At 38.3% G+C, this 21116-nt stretch overlaps 1 protein-coding gene across 2 annotated transcripts in view; it reads right to left on the bottom strand.

Moving 5' to 3' along the window:
* AKAP6 (A-kinase anchoring protein 6) overlaps positions 1–21116 on the bottom strand; it is a 464313-nt gene that overhangs the window by 217020 nt on the left and 226177 nt on the right. For both annotated transcript variants that reach the window (XM_054577924.1, XM_054577925.1), the window contains one exon: positions 19398–19520. In XM_054577924.1, coding sequence (XP_054433899.1) covers positions 19398–19520 — 123 coding nt within the window. The remainder of the gene's footprint in view (positions 1–19397; positions 19521–21116) is intronic.

Below are 21116 nucleotides of genomic sequence, written 5' to 3'. Positions count from 1 at the left end.
CATAACTGTAAATTTAACCTAGTGCTCTCTTTGATCTGTTTACTTACAACGGGCCTGTGCTGAATGGCTGGTAACCATGAGCTTCTGAAGAGATGCATCAGGCTCTATTTCAGAGCAGAACAGAGCCTAAGGACCTGTGAGTAGGTTGGATAATTTGACATGATTGAAGCCAAAATTATAGAATAGATGCAGCTGGATCTGGTTCTGCCTCAAGATGATGTGGAAGCATTTGATTAGAAATTGGAAAAGATGAAGTATTTATTAGTAGGGAAAAGTTAAGCTGATAAGCTTGGTGCTGTACAAAAGAACCATTTAATATAACTATTGTCCAAATGGTACAATATTGCTTGATTTTCAGGTGCACCCATTAACCATTCATGATACCAACTAAGACATTCACAACAGGCCTCTGAGAATGCAGCCAAACAGACACATTAACAAAATTGTCAATGAAATTTCTGGTTGTTAAAGCATTCTGTAATAAGCTCTCCCCATTCTATGCACCCCTCTTCCCTAGGGCAGGAACTTAGACAAAAGGTTTCTCTTTTTATTTTTCTTGAACTTGATACTTGGACATATTTCCATTCTTGTGCTAACATTTCCTCAGCAATGCCTCATGGTACATAGTCCCTCTAAAACATCCACAGCACTCCCTGAATTTCAGGGCAGTTTCCGGAGATTTAATTTATGACAACGACATTGGCATAGACAGGTGCCACAAACCTATGTCATTAATGATGTGGAATTCCACAAATATGGGTAAGCTGGGTCCTATTGGACAGCACATCTTTTTTAGTGTCTTTAAAGTAGCATGTAAATAAATATTTAGAAGAAAATAACTTAGGAATGGAAAATACACTGACTGAGACAAAGGACTAGATTATCAGAAGGGTGACACATCTGTGGTTGACCAATGGATATTTCCATTACTGCACCCTCTAGCCTCACCAGATCTGTACAGATCTGGGCACAGATCTGAGTACATTGCTCCCTGGCAGGATCAAAATTTGAGTAGGCACGTTGATTGTTCTCAGATCATGGCCAAACCTAACAAAGTGAATAAAATACTGCATCTAATTCTATTCCATTCAAATTTCTGAAGAGCCCAGTTGGATAGGACTATGGAGGTCATGCGAATATAAAATAAAACCAAGGAAATAAATGACTCAATAGATGAAACTGTGACAGATGTGAGGAATAATTCTCATGAGAGATCATAAGAATAGATGTCCTGATATAGGAAATAGCGGGAAAGACCATAATCACATTCAGAGGCTTAAGGTCCAGAGCTGTTCAGTCTTAGCAGCATCCTATGATGAACACAGACTTTCAACCATCCCCACAGAATATTGTTAGTATCTGCCAGGTCCATTGAGGTCCCTGAGTTTTATCATGTTTGTGAACAGAAAGGCTAAAAAGAGTTATTGTGTCTTTTTAAACCTTTTTTTTTAAAAAAACATAAATTAATATAATAGATATTTATTGAGCAGTCTCTGCCAGGCCCACAGATACAAAAGTTAATACAAAATCTTGGCACATGCTACTAGCTTATAGCCTATCGGGTAAAATAACAGATCAAGTAGCCTCATAGGACCCAGCATTGAGTAAATATGTAATTAGGGTTTGGCGTATAATAGAGAGCAGTGGGGCCTTAAGGAAACTGAACAATGATATGACCTGCCTGATGAGGTTTTTTTGTTTTGTTTTTTTTTTTAAATTAAACGATCATGCTGGCCAAGTGAAAACAAGACTGTGGGCTGTATTCCATATGACTGTGATAAGTGCTGGGTAGGTGCTGTGGGAGCCCGAGTAGGGAGCCAGTTCTGCAGATCCTGGCAGGAAGCTTATGGGAAAAGGACTGATTTGTACACAGGCCTGGGGACAGCCTTTATTCTTGCAGGAATCAGGGTACCACCAGTAGCTTGGTGACTAGGACAGGGGGTAAGCAGCACAAGTGGGAGCTGTGGATATACAAATCAAAGAGTCATGAAAGAAGAGGCAATGAGCCCTGGCTGGGTAGCTCAGTTGATCAGAGTATCATCCTGATATGCCAAGTCTGTAGGTTCAATCCCCCGTCAGGGCATATACAAGAATCAATCAATGAATGCATAAATAAGAGGAATAGAATGACAAATCAATGTCTCTCCCTCTCTCTCTCTCGCCCCCCCCATCTTTTTTCTCTCTCTCTCAAAAATCAGTACATAATATTTTTTTAAAAAAAGATGCAATATGAGTGAGTGACTGGTGAAGTTCTGTGTTCTAGAAAAATCTTTGTGGCTGTTGTTTAGAGTTGACTTTAAAAGGGCAGAATGGAGACAAGGCCTTTTAGGAGGCTGCTATGGTAATACAGGCCAGATGTTTCTGCACGCTCATATTTTAATTAAAAAAAGATATGCTTTTTCTTATAAATGAATGGAAGAAGGAAAAATGGAGAAAATCTTCTGTCTTTTTAAGTTTTTCTCAGTGTGTGAGAGCAGCATGTGCCAGAATTTAGTTCTTTGGCTGTTCTGATGATAAATACCAGAGGTTATTAGTCAGGAGTCTCCAAATGTGAAAGACATATTGAACTGATGAACTTTTACTCCCACTGTCATTTTAAAGAGATAGTATATATGCTGATGAATAAGGCGCTTGATGACACTTTTTCTTCACACAAAAGATTTTTTACTACCCTAAGAAAATGAAAACTTGCTTTTTTACAAGGGCAGGGGGAAGACTGCATGCTCAGTCAGAAAAGCAGAGGATTGAAAAGTCACCTGCTACCCGCCTCGGACTGCCTGAGGCCCCGCTCCACGCCGTGCCCCGCACACCCTGCACGCCTGGAGGGCCCTAGGTGGGCGGAGAGCCAGGATCCCCCACTGCCTTGTGCAGCACATGGCAGTTTCTCTTTTCCCAAAGCCATCCATAGAGGATGGTCAGATGGTCCTCAAAGTAAAAACCATACCTTCCAAATGCCATATGTGCCAACAATGGAAAGGTTTTTATTACACATCTTTGTTTATTAAAACTTGATAAGACATATAGCCATTAAAATGAAGATTATAAAGTCACAGGTAATACACATAATATAATATGAGCCAAAAAATGAAGATTCACAATCGTATCTCTGATAAAATTATAACTATGTAAACGTTCCAGTGTGTAAAAAAGAAGACTGTAGGGAACCACAACAAATTGTTAACATCAATTGTGCAGGGTAGGACTTGGAGTTAACATAATCTGCTCTCATGGCATGAGTTCTTAGTGCTTTAGCTTCCTTAAACATAAAATGAAAATAATGCTACCTAAACTTCTAGGCTGTTGTAAGAAGTAGAGATTATGATTGTAAAGCAATGAAGCAGTGCCTGGCAATGAGTTCGCCGAAACAAAAAATCATTACGAACTTTTAAATTCATTTTCTCTGCTTTCCAAATGATTTATGTAGTAAATGGTACTATATGGCGTTTTTAGGTGACAAGAAGCAGTAACTGCTGAGGCTCTCTGAACTCCGCATGTGCAGAGACCAGGTTCTCTTAGGCTTTGTGCCACTGCCCTGCACAGGCCTGCCCGCAGGAGGCACCAAAACACAGAGGCTACTGCCTGAGACTCAGGGAAGAGGGAGCACAGACTGAGGGGCCAATGATATGGGCCTTCCTTTTGCTTTAAGTGTGTGCCCCTGGACTAGTCATCAAACCTTTCCAGGCTTCAGTTTCCTTATCTACAACCCAGGCATTTGGACTCAATAGTTTTCAGTCCTTGGACTCTTTGATTTTATGTTAAGCCAGGCAATTAAGGATAGGTAGCATAGGAGAATTTTTATATATTCTAAACCAGAAAATTTTCGAAGGCAGAAGACTCCCAAAGGCCATGTAACCGCTCATCTCCCCCCAGGGCAGCTCTGCCTCTCGACCATCCCAGGCAGATGTGTCCATTCTACTTTTAAGTATCCCAGGTAAGTTTCTTCTAACTTCTCATCCTGAGTTCACAGCATGTCTTCTCAGGAACTTAAGAGCCCTGTGAAGAGCAGCATGAGCTTCTCTCTGCTTCAGATTCTTTTGCCAAGGCACCTCTCCAGTGTAGGGGTTGGAAGGCAGAGACATTGTAAGAATGTGCCAACAAAATCCCCACATCCGATCAATCACCAAGCCCTGTCAATTTATTTTTTCATCCTCACCTTTCCATATTCACTACCATGGCTGTTAATTTAGGCCCTTGTCATCGTCCCTTACCAGGTAGACTTTGACAGCCCCAGGCATTACCCCTCAAAACTACATTATTCCTTATTTGTGGCATGCCTCTGAAGGAGCAGGAATCGTACTTGGCTGGCAGCATATAGCTGTGAACAAGATAACTTCAATCTCTGACCTCACAGAGCTCACTGTCTAATGGGTAGGTGGGAGGTATGCATCTTATAAACAGGGAGTTCCAGCTGGTTGCATCAAGGTGCTATGACATGGTGTAGGGTGATAGGGACAAGCAGAGGCTCTGGAGATGGACAGCTTGGTTCAAATCCTGGTTCCTCCATCACCCACTGAACTTTGAGCAACTACTGTGTATTCAGTTTCTTCATCCATGAAAAAGGGAGAAATGCTACTATCAACTTCATAGGATTGCCATGAGGATGAAATGCCTTGGTATCTGTGGAGCACAGCCTGGCATATCACAATAGTGCAATAAAAACATTTTACTACACAAGATGGTCTGTCTATAAAACAACTCTGAAAGAAGATGCTACTCTTCTTAAAGCCCTCCTATGGCTTGCTTCCCAAGGTTGCAGAATAAGGTTCAGCCTCTAGCATGACCTACAGAGCCCGCTAAGATCCTAGCCAGGCCCTATGTCTATCTTGAATGTGTCTGAACTGCTTCATGTTCTAGGTCACACCAACCATCTTGCTCCTCCAATGTTCTGTTCTTGCTAGCACCTCTGCCTAGAAAGCCCTTCTCCCCTTTCCCTGGCTCAGCTGCACGCCCTTCTTTATAATTCATCTCAGCTGTCAGACTCTCTAGCAAGGTTTCCCTGACCATCTTCCATCCTCCAAGTTGCCCCTCCTCTACATCCACAAAACCTGTGCAGAGCTCACACCTCTACCTACTGCACTGTTGTGTAACTATTGATGACTGCCTGCATCCCATCCATGGGTTCCTTGAGGGTAGAACTTTTCACTCATTTTTGTATTCTTAGTGCCTAGGATAGTGTGTGTGGAACATAGCACACACCTAATAAAATGTCCAAGGAGCAAATGAACCAAGGTTCATTCCAAAAAATTTACATGTAGCTTTCAAACTGCCAATGGCATTCTGATGCAATCACTCTTCACTTGGTGGTAGTTGATAAATGTCCCCAAATTTTACTCAGTGAACACCATGTAAATGAGCTGTCATGTTCCTTCGCTTACAAAATTACTTGCCAATTACACTTAGATGATCCCGGTGTAATTGCCATGTAAACTGCACCCTGGCTGAGATAGCCCAAATCATCAATTTAACTTTACTCTCTCATCGTATGTTACTTACCACATAATTAAATAAGTGGTCAGCTACCATCACAATTTTGTATCTCCCCCAACAAAATGAAGTGGCTACATTTGTCACAGATTTATCAATTATGACAATATGCAGCACACCTCCAGGTATGATATCAGAAGCTTTAAAAATTAAAAGTACTATGTGTTCTTGAGAAAAAACTCAAGTTCATGATAAGAAGATAAGCATTATAAAACCTTTGTTTTCCTCGGGGGGAAAAAAAGGCACTAAGACATAAAGACAAGAAATCCTCATTCTTCCTGAGGAGCCTTCCTTTCTGAAACCTCGGATAATAAAAACATTTCCAAGCATTTGAACGTGAATTTAGCTCTTTCAACAAATCATAATTTCTTTCAAACAAACAGTTGAGCTTTTGTTTGTGGAAGGTAAATGTATTTTACTAAAGTTGACTTTGCTAATATTTTATGCAAGAATTAGATAGATGAGAAAGATGCTGAATGTAGATGGTGCCTCTTAGTGACCACATTTTCCTTTCTGTTTCTGCATGCGGCCCCACGCCCAGCACAGGTAATCACATTGACTTCCCAGCATGGCCACATTAGGCCAAATGGATTCTCACACTGAGGTTCTGTCTAAAGGGACCACTTGACTTCCAGAACACACTGCTCTGAGGCCCTGATTGAAAAAGAGGTCAACGCTGGCCCAAATGTCTCTCTACCTCCCATGGTGGAATAATTGATGAGCAACAGCCCCCACAGTGGTGGAGTCACCAAGGTGATGGATGAATATAAGTATATTATTCACACGTACATCTGCTAATATACAAGTCCCAGTGCATAAACCAGGACTTAAGAATATTATGTGGATTTAGGACAATCCCTGAAGGACCCCAGTTCCATTTAAAATTTGTTTGGCAGCCTGGGGCAGATCTATTCCAACTCCCACATGCTTCATGCATTTGAAAGGAGGAACCACACTGCTTTAAAAACAAATTTAATAAATTTTCTAATGTCAAGTCATTAACATCCTGTCTAGTCATATAGTCTTCATATTTGAAATGGTAATGTTAACCTGTGGAATTGTTTTAACCTTTGTAAATCTGAGTTAGCATTTTTATTTTCCTTGTGTTTTCTGCCATAGGGGATGAATTACATCCTGAAAACAGAAGAAAGCATTCCTATTTTTCCCCTCTATAGGTGTTTTTCTTGTTACAAACATACCATATAATACTCAGAAAACTCTGTGGCCAGAGTCCATTTTGATTTTGAAATAGGAGAGGAAATAATTTAACTTGCAGACATTCTCAGTTATTGTTTGATCATATTATAATATTAGTTATAATTTGTTGTCTATGATGGTTGTAACACTGCTTTTACAAATATTCCTTCATTCATTTACCAGATATCTTTAGTAATTATTGTGCATGAGAAAGGCTGAGTGTCAGAGGAGACACCGAAGAGACACAAGTTGTCCCTAAAGTAGGTAACAGTCACAGGTGAACTGTTGAGCGAAGGGTGGATGGGGAGAAATTCAACATCCCTAGGAACACCTGAGCTTTTCATACCACATATTCTCAGGCCTCTAAGGAAGGTGTGTATAATTCTCACAAAATGAACAAAGCATCCTCACATATAATGTGTTTATTTGATCTTCACAAAAACCTTCAGTAGATATGACAGGCATTTTTCTGACAATGTAAAGATCTGTTTCAGGCCTAAAACTTTTACCTTAATATCATGTATTTCAGATGAATTATTTCAACATTCCAAAATTCCATGTAACACTGTAGATAAGTAGGCTATGCACTGGGATTTACACAGGGAGAGAGGTGGCAGGTGACAGCCCCCTGGCTCCTGTGAGCTTGGCCATGCACTGGCTCTTGTCTATACAGTGTCCTTTAGCCTGTGCATGAACCTGCAGAGTGCAAGCCCAGTCTGCAAATTCTCTCTTCAGTACTTAGCACCCTAAATAAGAAGTATTTAATAAACACAGTGTTTCCCTGGCATTCTAATTTAAAACACTCATTACACCTTGAAAAGAATACTAAATAAAGTAATAAATTAGCACAATGTCTGAACACCAACAATTTTCAAAACAATCAGAACCCCTGAATATTATGGCCAAAGAGTCCATAAACTAAACCAGGCAAAAAAGTATATTCCCTGGTGCTTTGAATAGTTCAGGGAGCCTTTTAACTGAAAAGGCAAGACAATACCATTTGCCTTCTAGATACACAGAACTAGAGTTATGTGAGCAAAGAAATGTGGTCCAGAACTTTCACATATCCAAAATGAGCTTCCTATCCCCATGTGTCAACCTCAAAATGCCTACATGCTATAAATTCCCAACAGGCCTTTCCACCCCCAAGCCACCGAAGGAAGTAACTCCAGCCTAGGAGCTGAGTATTTCAAATCCCCCAAAGAGATGTAATGCTGCTCCCTACTAAACTCTCAGCTACTTGCCTTAAACTAATGGGAATGAAGGGGGGCAAACAAATGGAATTTCAAAGCTCCTACAAGGCCCCCAGCCCTGCTTAGTGAGGCTGGAGAAGGTGGCAGCCAAACTCACACAGCTCAGGCTCTTGCACTCTGACGTCCTCCTTTTAACAGTGTAGTACAGCCATGTGGCAGCTGCTGGTCATGAGAAGCTCAAGCTGCTGGAGCCAGGCCTGACTATCATTGCAGCAAAGGAAAGTAGGCAGGAAGAGGTGGGCACCAGGAAGTGGGAAAAAGGCCTGCCTTAACTTCAAGTATGATCCAGTGATTCCACCTCTGGAAATTTATCAGAAGAAATCCAAAACACTAATTTGAAAGAACACAAGCACCTTTATGTTCATTGCAGTGTTATTTACAGTCACGAAGATTTGGAAGCAGCCCAGTGTCCATTGGTAGATGAGTGGATGAAACAACTATGGGGTGTAATAAAAACACTCGGCCATAAAAAAGAATAAAATTTTACCCTTTCTGACATCATGGATGGACATAGAGAACATTATGCTAAGTGAAATAAACCAGTCAGAGAAAGACAAATACCATATGATTTCACTCATGTGGAATCTAATGAACAAACTGAACTAACAAGCAAAATAGAGATAAATTCATAGAGAGAAAACAGGTTGACAGCTCGAAAAGGGTTGGGACAGTGGCAGGGTTGGGCAAAAATGGAAAAAGAAAAGAGAAAGAATTCATGGACATGAACAATAGTCAGGTAATTGTTGGGGGAGGAGGTGGATGGAGGCAGAAGAGGGTATAGAGGAGACAAACGGTAATGGAAAAAAATATTTTTTAGAGAGAGGAGGAAGAGAGGGAGAGAAACATCAGTTGGCTGCCTTTCACATACCTCCAATTGAGAATCAAACCAGTGACCTTTCAGTTTGCAGGCCTGCATTCAATCCACTGAGCCACACCAGGTAGGGCTTAACTTTCCATAAAAAAGAAAAGCGTATGATTAACTGCTGAAGGAGACAGCCACAGACAGTAGATACCTGGAAGTCTTGAACAGACTGCCTAAGGTCAGACAGGGTCAACATCTGACATCATCAGAAGCAGATCCAAGAAGAAAAAAACAGCAGTTTCCTACCATGGAAGATCACACCACGAAGTCAGAAAATCAAGACAGATCAATTTAAGAAGAAGCAGCGAAAAAAAAAAAAGGAGTCTCACAAATAATGGGAAGAAATACCTCCCACTCGAAGGGAAAGGCGGAATTGCCAGAAAGAGAACTAAATGAAATAGAGGCAAGTAAACTATCAAATATTGAGTTCCAAACAATGGCTCTAACGAAGCTCAACGAGTTCAGTCAGCTCAGTGAGCTCATGAGCTCAGAGAGAATTACCAAAAACTACAGGGAAACTATGAGGAACTTAATACAAACTATATCAGCATGAAAAAGGACATAGAAATTATCAATAAGAGACAAGAGGAAATAAAGAATACAATTTCTGAATTGAAGAACACAGTAGAAGGAATCAAAAGCAGGCTAGATGAAGCTGAGGACCGAATCAGCAAGCTGGAGGACAAGGTAGAAAAAAGCTCCCAGAAAGAGGAAGAAAATAAAAAAAAGACTCAAAAAGGATGAAGAGGCATTTAGGGAAATACTGAAATATAATCACATCCATATAATAGGGATACCAGATGGAGAAGAAGAGGAAGGAAGGGATAGAGAACCTGTTTGAAAAAGTAATGATGGAAAACTTCCATCATTTGAGAAGAGAAAAAGTCACAGAAGTCCAGAAAGCACAGAGAGTCCCATTCCAGAGGAACCCAAGGAGGCCCACTCCAAGACACATCATCATTAAAATGGCAAATATCAAAGACAAAGAGAGAGTCCTAAAGGAAGCAAGGGAGAAAGAGACAGTAACATATAAGGGCATCCCGATGCAGCCAGCCTCTGACTTCTCAGCAGAAGCACTATAAGCCAGAAGGGAAAGGCAAGAAATATTCCAAGTCATGAAAAGCTACGGCCTGCAACCAAGACTGCTCTACCCAGCAAGGCTCTCAATTAAAATGGAAGGTGAAATAAGGAGGTTCCCTGACAAAAGACAGCTAAAAGAATACACCTCCACCAAACCAGCATTGCAAAATATGCTAAAGGGGCAGCTTTAAGAAGATGAAGAAAAAGAGTCTGTGAATACCCAGTTCCTTTCACAGTCACCAATACTTGATATTACCAATATTTTTAATATTTATTAATCTGTGACAAATATGTGTTATTTTAATTGTTACTTTATTATTTGTTGAAACTAAACCTGTTTTTGTATATGTCTTGCCTATTTCTATTATATTTAAAAAGTTTTAAATGACTTCTTGGTATTTTTTATCCATTTTTTGATTAAATGTCTGTAGAATTTTTTTCCCTAAAAACAAAACAAAGCAAAACAAAACTATTAACCCTTTTTTAGATGTGTTGCAAATACTTTCCTATTCTATTACTTGTCCTTTAACTTTTTTTTATATGTATATTACTGTATAGTCTTAAATGTTTAATATAGTCATATTATCAATATTTTACTTTATAGCTTCTGGGTTTGAATATTTGACTTCAGAGTAAGAAAAATATTATTTTGTATTTTCTCCTAAAACTCCTTAGATTTTACAGACTGATTTTTAACTCACCTGAATATTTTTTGTATAATGTGTGAAATAGGGCTCTATACTTGTTTTATTTCAAATAATAGTGATCCACACACCTTATGTGTTGAATAAGCTTATTTTTCCCATTGATTTGAAATATCAATTTAATCATATATTACATTGTTAAACAGATATATACTTTTGTTTCTATAATGCTCATTTTATTTCTACTTGATTATTTCTACTTGACCTACTTGATCTACTTGATCTACTTGATTATTTCTGTGCTGGCGTCATGTTGTTTTAATTGCTGAGACTTTATCATGGATTTAAATTTTTTAATATTTTATAATGGACCTTGACATTTAAAAAATAAATAAAATCAATCCCCCCCCCCAAAAAAAAAGAAGGAAGGAAGGAACTCCTACCTTTTGCGACAACATGGATGGAACTGGAGAATATTACGCTAAGTGAAATAAGCCAGGGAGTGAAAGACAAACACCATATGATCTCACCTATAAATGGAATCTATTCAAAAAAATAAACTAATGTACATAAAAACCAGAGGCAAGGAAACATGGAGCAGACTGAAAGTGACCAGAGGGGATGGGGAAGGAGGACAATGGTGGAAAGAAGGAGATGGGACTAAACAAAGAACATGTATGAATGACCCATGGACGTGGACAACAGAGTGGGAATTGACTGTGGGAGCAGGGGGCGGGATGGGATGGGTAGAGGAGGGCAAAGGGAGAAAAATTGAGACAACTGTGATAGAATAAACATGATTTAAAAATAAAATTTAAAAAAAAAAGAAAATTTTACCCTTTGCAACAGTACTGATGGACCTGGAGAGCGTTATGCTAAGTGAAATAAGCCAGTCAGAGAAAGACAAATAGCACATGGTTTCACTCGTATGTGGAATCTAATGAACAAACTGAACTAACAAGGAAAACTCAGACAGACTCATAAAGAGAGAGCAGGATGACCACTGGGGTGGGGGAGGGAAATTAGGGGGTGGAGGGATTGAGCAAGAAGGAAAAGGGACTCGTGGACATGGTCAACAGTGCGGTGATTACTGGGGGGAGGGGCGTAAGGGGACTAAATGGTAATGGAAAAAAATACAATAAAGATTAAATCAAATAAATAAAAAGATTTTTTAAAAAATGAAATAAAGGAAATGAAACATGGAGCAGAGGTGGAGATAGGAGGGCAAACAAAAGAAAAATAGCTGAATGTATTTGGGGGAACTTGTATGGCTAAATACTGTGAGAAAACAGTATTTTTCTTATGACACAAATGAAAGCTATTTAATAAAAAGATAAAAAGGGGTTGAAAAATAGATGATAAATGCATAAAAATATCCCTCCTGAGATTTTGTTAACCAGACACATTTTTAGTTTAATCCAATCTGCTTTTGTAAGTACTTAGGGAACTGACACAATAGAGGAAAATTTTCATCCCCTTCAAGAGTACCAAGACTAGAGGCACTGTCCACGGGATTTTGGTGCTTCTGTGCCATCTTATGGTAGCCACCTCAAATTGCAGGTGTAATCCTAAAATGAACAACAAAGTTCTAGACGATGGGTGTAAAAGTTTCCCGAATGAACAGCAGTGTGGAGACTGACTGTCAGAGTAGGGGCTGTGCTGGCCAGACAAGGCCAAAGGGAAAAAAATGGGAACAATGGAAATAGAATAACAATAAAAATTTAACAAAAAAGAACTTTTGAAAAGGTTTAAAAAAGAAAGAAAACAATAAAATAAAAGCTACCTCTATAAACACAAATTCAAAACTCTATACACACACAAACATGGTCCTTAAATCACTTTTTAAGGCCTGTGGCAAAAGCTGTCACTAGAGTATGACAGACTCTCATTACATGTGAGCCTTGAATTGCTGCTGTAGACAAGACACTAATGGAACCAAAAAGAGACCCTTACTCAACTAACCTGAATGCTCATTTCAGTAGTATTTGCAAAAGCATAAATAAGGAGGAAGCTTAAATGCTCACCATCATAAGAGTGATTAAATAAACTGTAGCACATCCACACAATAAAATATTAAGAGGTTGCTAAAATGTGCAGCGATCTTCATGTACTAACAGAAGGATATCTGAGATACATTTGGGTACAAAAAACAAGTCATTGAACAGTATATATAATATGAATTTCAAATCCTTTAAAAGCATGCACTTCTACATAAAAGGTCCAAAAGGATATAGAACAAACGGTCTATGTTGGTTACCCAAGGGAGGGTAAGCTTTTTACTTTGAATTTTATGCTCTTTTATACAGTTTGAATTTTTTCCAGTGAGTATAATTGAATGTTTTTCTTTAGCTAGAGTCCCATAATTACAGCAGTTGTGTGAAAGACAAAGTTTGCTCTACCTTCAGCACATGGCCCTGATGGTCACTAAGCTCTTGTAACATCTGCTCCGTCTTTTTTACATAAACACTGCTTGTAACATTCCCATTCCCTGCTTTCACACACTCTGAAAATGGCCCTGGAGCATCAGTCCCACTCCACACACAGAGAAGCTTTCAGCCAATTTCCACAGCCTTCAATACATTGGAGTCTTGGTCAGATCTGTCAGCTATAGGGTAGCAGGTCTCCCTGTGCTATTCTCAATGACATTAGTAGCCTGGGAGGAGACCCAGAAAGATGAAACAGAACTTAGTAATGAGATGTCTGCCTAGACAAGAGAGCACATCAAAAAGAGAGCTGTTGACTGCCTCTCCAATCCTTCCCTTTCTCTCTAATCTATTTCCTCTATTCTGTTCTTATCTACCTTCCACTTACCCCTGGCCCACATCCTCTCCATTTCTTTCATTGCTCAGACATCATTTAATCCACTCATTCAACAACACGCCCCTGACCTTAGGCACATTCCACCCATGACTAAGTAAGCAAACTCCTTAGAATATACTGATCTTTGCAGAGCTGGAATCCAGACATCCTTCTGCCAGAGGCAGAGGCCTGTTACATGCTTATCAGCCTGGACTTCAGGTCTGCCTAACTCTAGATTCATCTAACTACCGAGATTTCCATGTTCTTTTGGAACCAAATCCCCAAAATAGTTTCTTTTAAAAACATTTTCTATTCACATCATAGACAAGGGACTCATTTCCTTAATATATAAAAAGCTCCCATAAATCCTGAAGCAAAAGGCCAATGACCCAACAGAAAAATAGGCTAAGAATATGAGCAGGTGGTTCTCAGAAAAGAAATACGAGTGACTCCTAGAAATATGAAGAGGTACTCAACTCCACTTTAAATATAAGAAATACAAACTAAACTACAATGAGATACCATTTGTAACTATCAAAGGAACAAATCTCAACCAATGTGATAACATTCTCCAATAGCAAGGATGTGCAGAAATACACATTCTCATGCATTGCTGAGTATAAACTGGTACAGTATCTGGCAAAGTCAATTTAGCAATACATGAAAATTTTAAATGTGTATAATCTTTCACCCAGAAATTTCACATGTAACGTATTTATTCTAAGGATATACCTATACTATGCAAGATGATGAATACCCAAGGATATTCATGGAAGCACTGTTTATAATTGCAAAAGAGTGCAAGCAACCTAAGTTTTTATCAACAAAGGACTGGTTAAATAAGTTATGGCATATTCATACACAGAACACTGTGCAGCTCTATGCTAACTTTGAATTATTGATAATACAAATTAAAGGAACAAAGTTAAATACACATGCGCATTTGTTTTTGAATTCCTGAAATAATTCTGAAAGGATGTAAAGAAACAAGAAACAGTGGTTGCCTGAAGGGAAGATAATTAGTGACTCAGGTGATAAAGGTGGGAGGTTTACTTTTGACTTTCTGTGTTTTTATACTCCCCTCCCTTATTTGCCTTTAGAATGCTGTGTTATATCCATATATTAGTCCAAAATACACTTAAAGGAATTCATAACATATTCCTTGTCCTGGCGTGCCCTTCAAATGCTATATATTCAATCCATTGTCTGTGATGCCTGTCGTTATTCTCTTATTTAAGCCATGGACTTCACTCAGTTCATCTACACCAAGATCCTACCCCATGGAATCGGTGGTTGATTCACGTCACTCTCCTGTTTTAAAATAAAAGCAAACCTTCAATGAGTCTCCATTCCCCCAGAGAAAAGCTCAGTCCATTAAAAAGACAATCTCCTTTACTGCCCAGAAATTTCACATGTAAATTCTACAAAACTCCACCTCAGTCTCAGCCACACCAGATGGCTCACCACACCTCCCTCACTTGCCCACAAAAGTTCCTCCCATCTCCTCTCCTTCCCTGTCCATCTGACACATCATACATACCCTGTGAGGTGTCCATCAAATTATCTATTTGAGCCTTCCCTATCCTCCAGGAAGAACCAATGAAACTCTTCTCTGTGCTCTAACCAGTACTTTGCCTATGCTACAAGAAGTTTACTGCTCAAATTGCATTACATTAATTTATGGGTCTACAGATGACTACATTTAATCTATGGTCACCTTCCTTACATTGGAAATCCCTGGAGGAAAAGAAGCCTAACTCATTCATCACATATTCCTAGCACCTAATAACTGCCTGGCACTCACGGGTGCTTAATACACATGAACTCATCGTCACCATTTCTCCCATGTTTTCTCACTTATCAAACTCAGTTAAGAATGTTGTTTTTCCAAGGCTATTTCTATTTGGTTGGTTAATTGTTGCCCAGCATGACCTATGCAAATTTATCTCCCAAGTTTAAGTGAAGTCCTGTACTTGGACTTTTTCCTAATTCTCACACAGCTCTCTGGTGTCCATTTGACTTAGGTTTCTCCTACTGGATACTCTGATTGGCTATAATTTTTTTTTTTTAAAAAAAAAGCCCTTTGGTTTGTTTTTCCACAACTGTTTGCATAGGATGTGGTGTCCATTTGGTGAGTGAGGCGTGCGTAAAAACTACTTGGGAGATCAGAGTTATCTTTTTAAGAGCAAAGGAGAAGTTGCTGTCCTGCTCTGCTGCTTTGCTTTTAGGCACTCTAACTCTGAAGACTATAAATTCTTTCAAAGGAAAAAAATATCTAAATAGTCTGCCAAGAACTACTTATGATGCTTCTACTCAAAAGCAGTTTTTGCCGAATTTTGCCTCTAGCCAATAAAAATGGTGGTGGGGGAAACAACTTAAATGTCCATCAACAGGCAAGTGGATAAACATAGTTTGCTCTATCTATGCAATGGAATATTATTCAGCAATAAAAATAAATGAACAATTAAAACATACAATATCAAAATAAGTGTGGTGAGTGAAAGAAACCAGATATTACCCCAAAAAGAGAGAGTACATATTGTTTGATACCATCTATGTAGAATCTCAGAAAGTACAAAGTAGTTTATTCAATAACAGTAACAGAAAGCAGATCTGACTGCTTAGGGAAGGAGAAAAACCTGCAGGAATGGAAGGAAAAATTACAAGGGTTGTGAGGAAGCTTTGGAAGGTAGTGGATTTGTTCACTATCTTGATTGTGGTAATGGTTTCATGAGTATATACATTGGTCAATGTGTGGAAAGTTGTAAAATGATATACTTTATATAGATACAATTTATTTTGTGTCAGTTATACCTCAGTACAGCTATTTTTAAAAAGTGGATAGAGGTGAGAAAGAAGGGAGTCCATGTAAGGACATACGTATACAATGCTGTTTCAAAAAGTGATTTTCAAAAAAAAGGGATGTTCAATATCTTCCATACTCACAAAATACCTTTCTAGAATGGCATTTTCCTAAAAATGTCATTTTCTAGGAAGATAGGAATTGCATTTTTGAAAGGAGCAGCCAGGTTGCAAGCAGATGATTAATTATCATGGAAAATCATTGATGTATCATTGCAATTTCACAGTACTTCTTACAGTTAAAATAAAGCTCCTTCACATCTCTCATAAAGGTATTGTGAAGCTTTAATTGATTTGTGTTGGTAAAACCCCTTGGTTACTGTCATGGAAAATAATTGAATTAAGTATCAAAATATAAATGTACAACTTTGTTATTGTTTTTGTATTTATTTGTCTTTCTTTACGATAAACATTGCAGGGCGCCAAGTATTCTAACACATTATTAAACCAGAATAGATACTAAACTCAGGGGTTTGCACATCTTTTGATTTGTTGTTAAATTACAGAATCTGTAGAGATGTTTAAAGAAACTCATATAGCTACCTCTGTCTGCATGCTGAAAAATCTTGCAAATACAATTTGCCCACTCATTAACAAGCAGTAATGACTTATTCAGGGTGAAGTAAGGAATATAAATTTGTAGGCTTAGTTGTATGCAGACTTCCTTTATGGTAAGGTAGGTATTTTTTTGGGGGGGGCCTTCTTTTGAGAAGAATAATTTAATGTTAACCCAGCACCACAGTAAGGAAATACAATAAAAAATATAAACAACAATATTGATCAGAAGACAGTGTAGACATTATCCCCAGAGAGACAAAGTAATTTGGAGTTTAAAGATGTTTAAAAAAATAAGGCTATATCTAGAGTAACAGACACAGCATGCAGTATAACAGTGACTCAGGAATTACCCTTAAGTATCACTCAGTGGGATCCACACATACTAGGTCTTCAGTAACTGTTAGACATTATTACTCATAATTTCAGAAGTGAAATTTGAGATTGTGACCCAACATCCAGTGAATAGATCTGAATACCATCACCCCTCACTATTTGCAAAGCAGAGATAAAGACATTGCTATCTTATCTCTATTTAAACCAATATGATCAGACAGGAGCATGGAGAAAACTGGTTCAAGAAAGTGTAGGTCTTTAGGCAGAAGCAAGGTTGTTCTTTAAGAGAAACATTTTAAGAAGGACTCTGCTGTGGATCTAAAGAAGAGACCCATAGTAAAGGGGATAATGGTTTCCACACTTCGGATGACAATGTCATTATGAGGCAAGTAAGGCTAACTGCAGCACACTGTGGTCAGCTGTAGAGAGCTGTGCTATTTATAAGGCTAGAACACAATAGTCACAAGCCACATTTGGAAATTTAAATTTACATGTAAGTTAATGAGAATTAAAAATTCATTTCCTCAGTTGCTCTACCTCCGTTTCAAGCGCTCAGCAGATAGATACACGTGGTTAGTGGCTCCCATATTGGACAAAGCAATATAAAATATTCCATCATCGCAGAAAGTTCTAGAGGATAGTGCTGGACTAGAATGAGGCAGAGGACATTACAAGGATGCTATGTAAGGAACCTAGATTTGTAGCACTGATTTGAGAACAGGACACTGGTTATAAAGCGGACATGTCACTCAGCTCCCAAAAAGACAAGAGACCTCAGTTCATACTCTCTTAGCCTGGCTTTCAATAAAAAGAGTTGAAGCACTCTTCATGTCCTCATGCCCTCGGGGACCTCAAAAAATAATGTGTGTTTTCCATAAAATATTAAATCAAGAGAGATTAAGACAGCACACTTAATGTGAAATAAAGTTCATATACTCCTGTTTAAACACAGATTAGAATTTCTGTCAGAACAATGCCAGTGAAAAGTTGACATTCTAATTAATACAATTTACATTATAAAGCACTGAATATCTTTATCTTGCTATTATGAAATGCCCTCTTTAAAAAAATCAATGCTCTACTCAACAGGGAATTGAGTACTAAGGGCAGTATTTAAAAACCCATGTACAAGAGAGGTGTTTAAGGTTACTGGCATTTTTACACACCATCAACCAAGGTCTCTAAAAAGGGAAGCAATACACTCAGCTTCTACCACACAGGTTTGTCATTCTTTACCATCCACAAGACTGCATGCAGCAGCAGGATTTTGAGACTGTTTTTCTTGCAATGACATAAAACACTGCAAAACACAAACACCAAAAAATTTCTTTCTTTCTCTCTCTCCCCCACTTTCCTCACCCCCTCTCTCCTCCTTCTCTCTCCTCTCTCTCTCACTTAACACAGCGGAGCAGTTCTGAAAACCTGTGAATGCTTATTCAATCCGTATTCTGAGTGTGTAAAAGGGGCAGAAAATCAACCCCACAGTTGGGTACCCAAGGATTCGTGTTCATTACCTTTGTCAATTTTATGCTATCGGTGAAAGGAATAAAGATGAGATCCTTAAAGCTTGAATTTTCATTTCCTATGACAATGTGCTTTTTCTTCATGCTTTATCACACTCCACTACTTGGTTTCCACCCCTTCATAATTGATATCGGCCATTTGAAGCATTCAGTAAAAACCTCATGAGGTTCATCAAATGTCCCCCAGTCTATAATTCTTGCTTCTAACATATTCAGAAGCATATTCATCCAAGTGTTTTCCACTTCCCCTCCACGGTTGTCCCTCTGCACAGGGACGAGTGTAATGACAGTTGTATTAATTATATGCTGAAAACCCACATAGCAGCAAAAATGATGGAGATCATCGCTTTAAATATTTTATTAAAATAACCCAGTGTAGAACTGATAAAGTAGACCCTCTTGATAATGAGAGGTTCATTAATTTTACAAGAATTCTAGAAAGCTTAGAATGGTCATCAGAATTATTCCTTTCATTTATATTTTTTTAAGACAAGAAAAACCTTCAATCACTGCTTTAGAGAGTAAGGGTCTAATAAAATTTTCTAAGATATTTTTAAAAATAATTACTTAAGTTTCTGGAAAAAAGTTTTGAAAAATAGGTTGAAATATGGAGGAGTTAGATTGCATAGTTTTACTTGAAATGCCTATAAATTTTCAGCTACTGCAGTTTACCCCATTAAAACTTGGTTTCATTAGCATATAATGACTTCTGATAAATAAAATTGATATTCGCCATAAACAAACAAGCAGTGCATTAAAATCCTTTCATTACTACCAATGAAAGCAACCCAGTCTTGCCTACCAAGTGTGTCTCCAGGTACAGTTTAAGGCCATCCGTCTCTGCTTTCGGGGGTGTCCAATTCTCAGTGGTTTCCATGGCTTCATTTAACCATTGAATGAATTCATCCAGCTTATTTACAAACCCCTTGTGACAAAAAAGAAAAGGAGAGAAAAGCATGTTAGTTGGTTATTTTTTAAAAACCAATCTTAAATATTCCAAATCTCACCGATGTTAAAATCGATACCACTGTGCTCCCATCCTAGGTTCACATTGTAGAATGAATTTTCCAGTATTCCTGGCACTAAAAGTCTAAGTGGAAAGAAATTGTCCGTGACTTCCTCTCAGTTTTTTTTTTGTTTTTTGGTTTGTTTTTTTTTTTTCCCTAGGAACACTTTTCTGAGAAATTTGGATTGGACTCCAAGGTGTCATTGTAAAAGTGACCTAAAATGATCAAAACATTTCTGGTGTCTGACAAGCTCCCCTCACCAAAAAACAGGTCAGGTCTGCTAGGAACACTCACTGGCTTTGGGGGATAAAAACATTTCTTTAAAGACAGTATTCTTTACTTAACTGAACTAGAAATCTATTTTTAAGCCACGGAAACGTTTTAAGGGACTTGGATGAATTCAAACGACAGCCCAAATGTTTGTGGCTGAGCCTGGGTTCTAAGGCACAAGGAAGAGTAGAAACGGTGGAACCAACGAACAAAAGTAAACATGACTCTGGGTGTGTCCCAGACATAAAGAAATATTCCTGAGTAGGAAGCACAAATCAAAATAATCTTGCAATTTTTCAAATAGTGGTTATAAAAATTTATTGACCATTTAAAAGAACACATCTGTGGAAACGGAAATTATTTTGAAAAAAAAAATAAAAAATGAAAGCCCAGCTATGAACCTAAGGCAAGGAAATGGGTCTTGGTGCCTGCCGCCCATGTCTAGGTAAACAGCTCCACCTGGAGGTCAAAAGGAGTAAAGACAGGATTCGGCATTCGTACAGAGATGGCTTAGGGTGCTTATTTACCTATTAAACCAATCTATTCTTCAGATATGCTTTTTTGATTAATTTTGAATAATATTTTTAATGCTTAACAGGATATCCCAAGGCTTAAGTGATAATAGGTGAAGGTTTATTTTCTTTATCATGCTCCTCAGAAGCTATATTTTGTTAAATTTTCTCCTATATAATAGTTGAAGATTCATAAACCTTTAATTCAAGCAATTGATTGGCCTCAAAATAATTATTAGAAAGAAAGCAAGTGGTATTGATTAGAGTAGTAAAGATAAAGGCAGACAAATAACACTCAGAAACACGTTTCTGTCTGTCAAAGGGGGATACAGCAGAAACGTGGACGTGGGGCCCGTGGGTGGGATCAGGCGGTCCTGCCGTGCTCTGGTGTGTTGTCAGCCTATTAAGTCTGTCGTCCTCCGTGGCGGTGTGTCATATGTTTCCCATGTTCCTAGGTGCTATCCCAAGTTTTTCATTTTGAAAACATCCCTACTGTGCCAAGTGTCATAGGACAATCACACTTTTAGAAAAATCTTTAAATTTCCCATAATGCAACTTGTTCTAAATGCTAGGAATCCATGCCAAGTAATTAGTTCTGCCCGTTCTCATATAGGTAGTCTGTTATAAATGGAATCTCTAATTCTTTTTTTAAATTTTTAATTAAAAAGCTATACTTTATTACTATCAATTGCCTTTTGTTTCCCCATTTTTTAATTTATTTTATTGTATTTT

Source organism: Pteronotus mesoamericanus, unplaced genomic scaffold (assembly GCF_021234165.1).
Source record: "Pteronotus mesoamericanus isolate MK-2021 breed Mesoamerican mustached bat unplaced genomic scaffold, CSHL_Meso_final contig_46, whole genome shotgun sequence".
NCBI lineage: Eukaryota > Metazoa > Chordata > Mammalia > Chiroptera > Mormoopidae > Pteronotus > Pteronotus mesoamericanus.
This window is presented reverse-complemented; position numbering and strand designations above follow the sequence as displayed.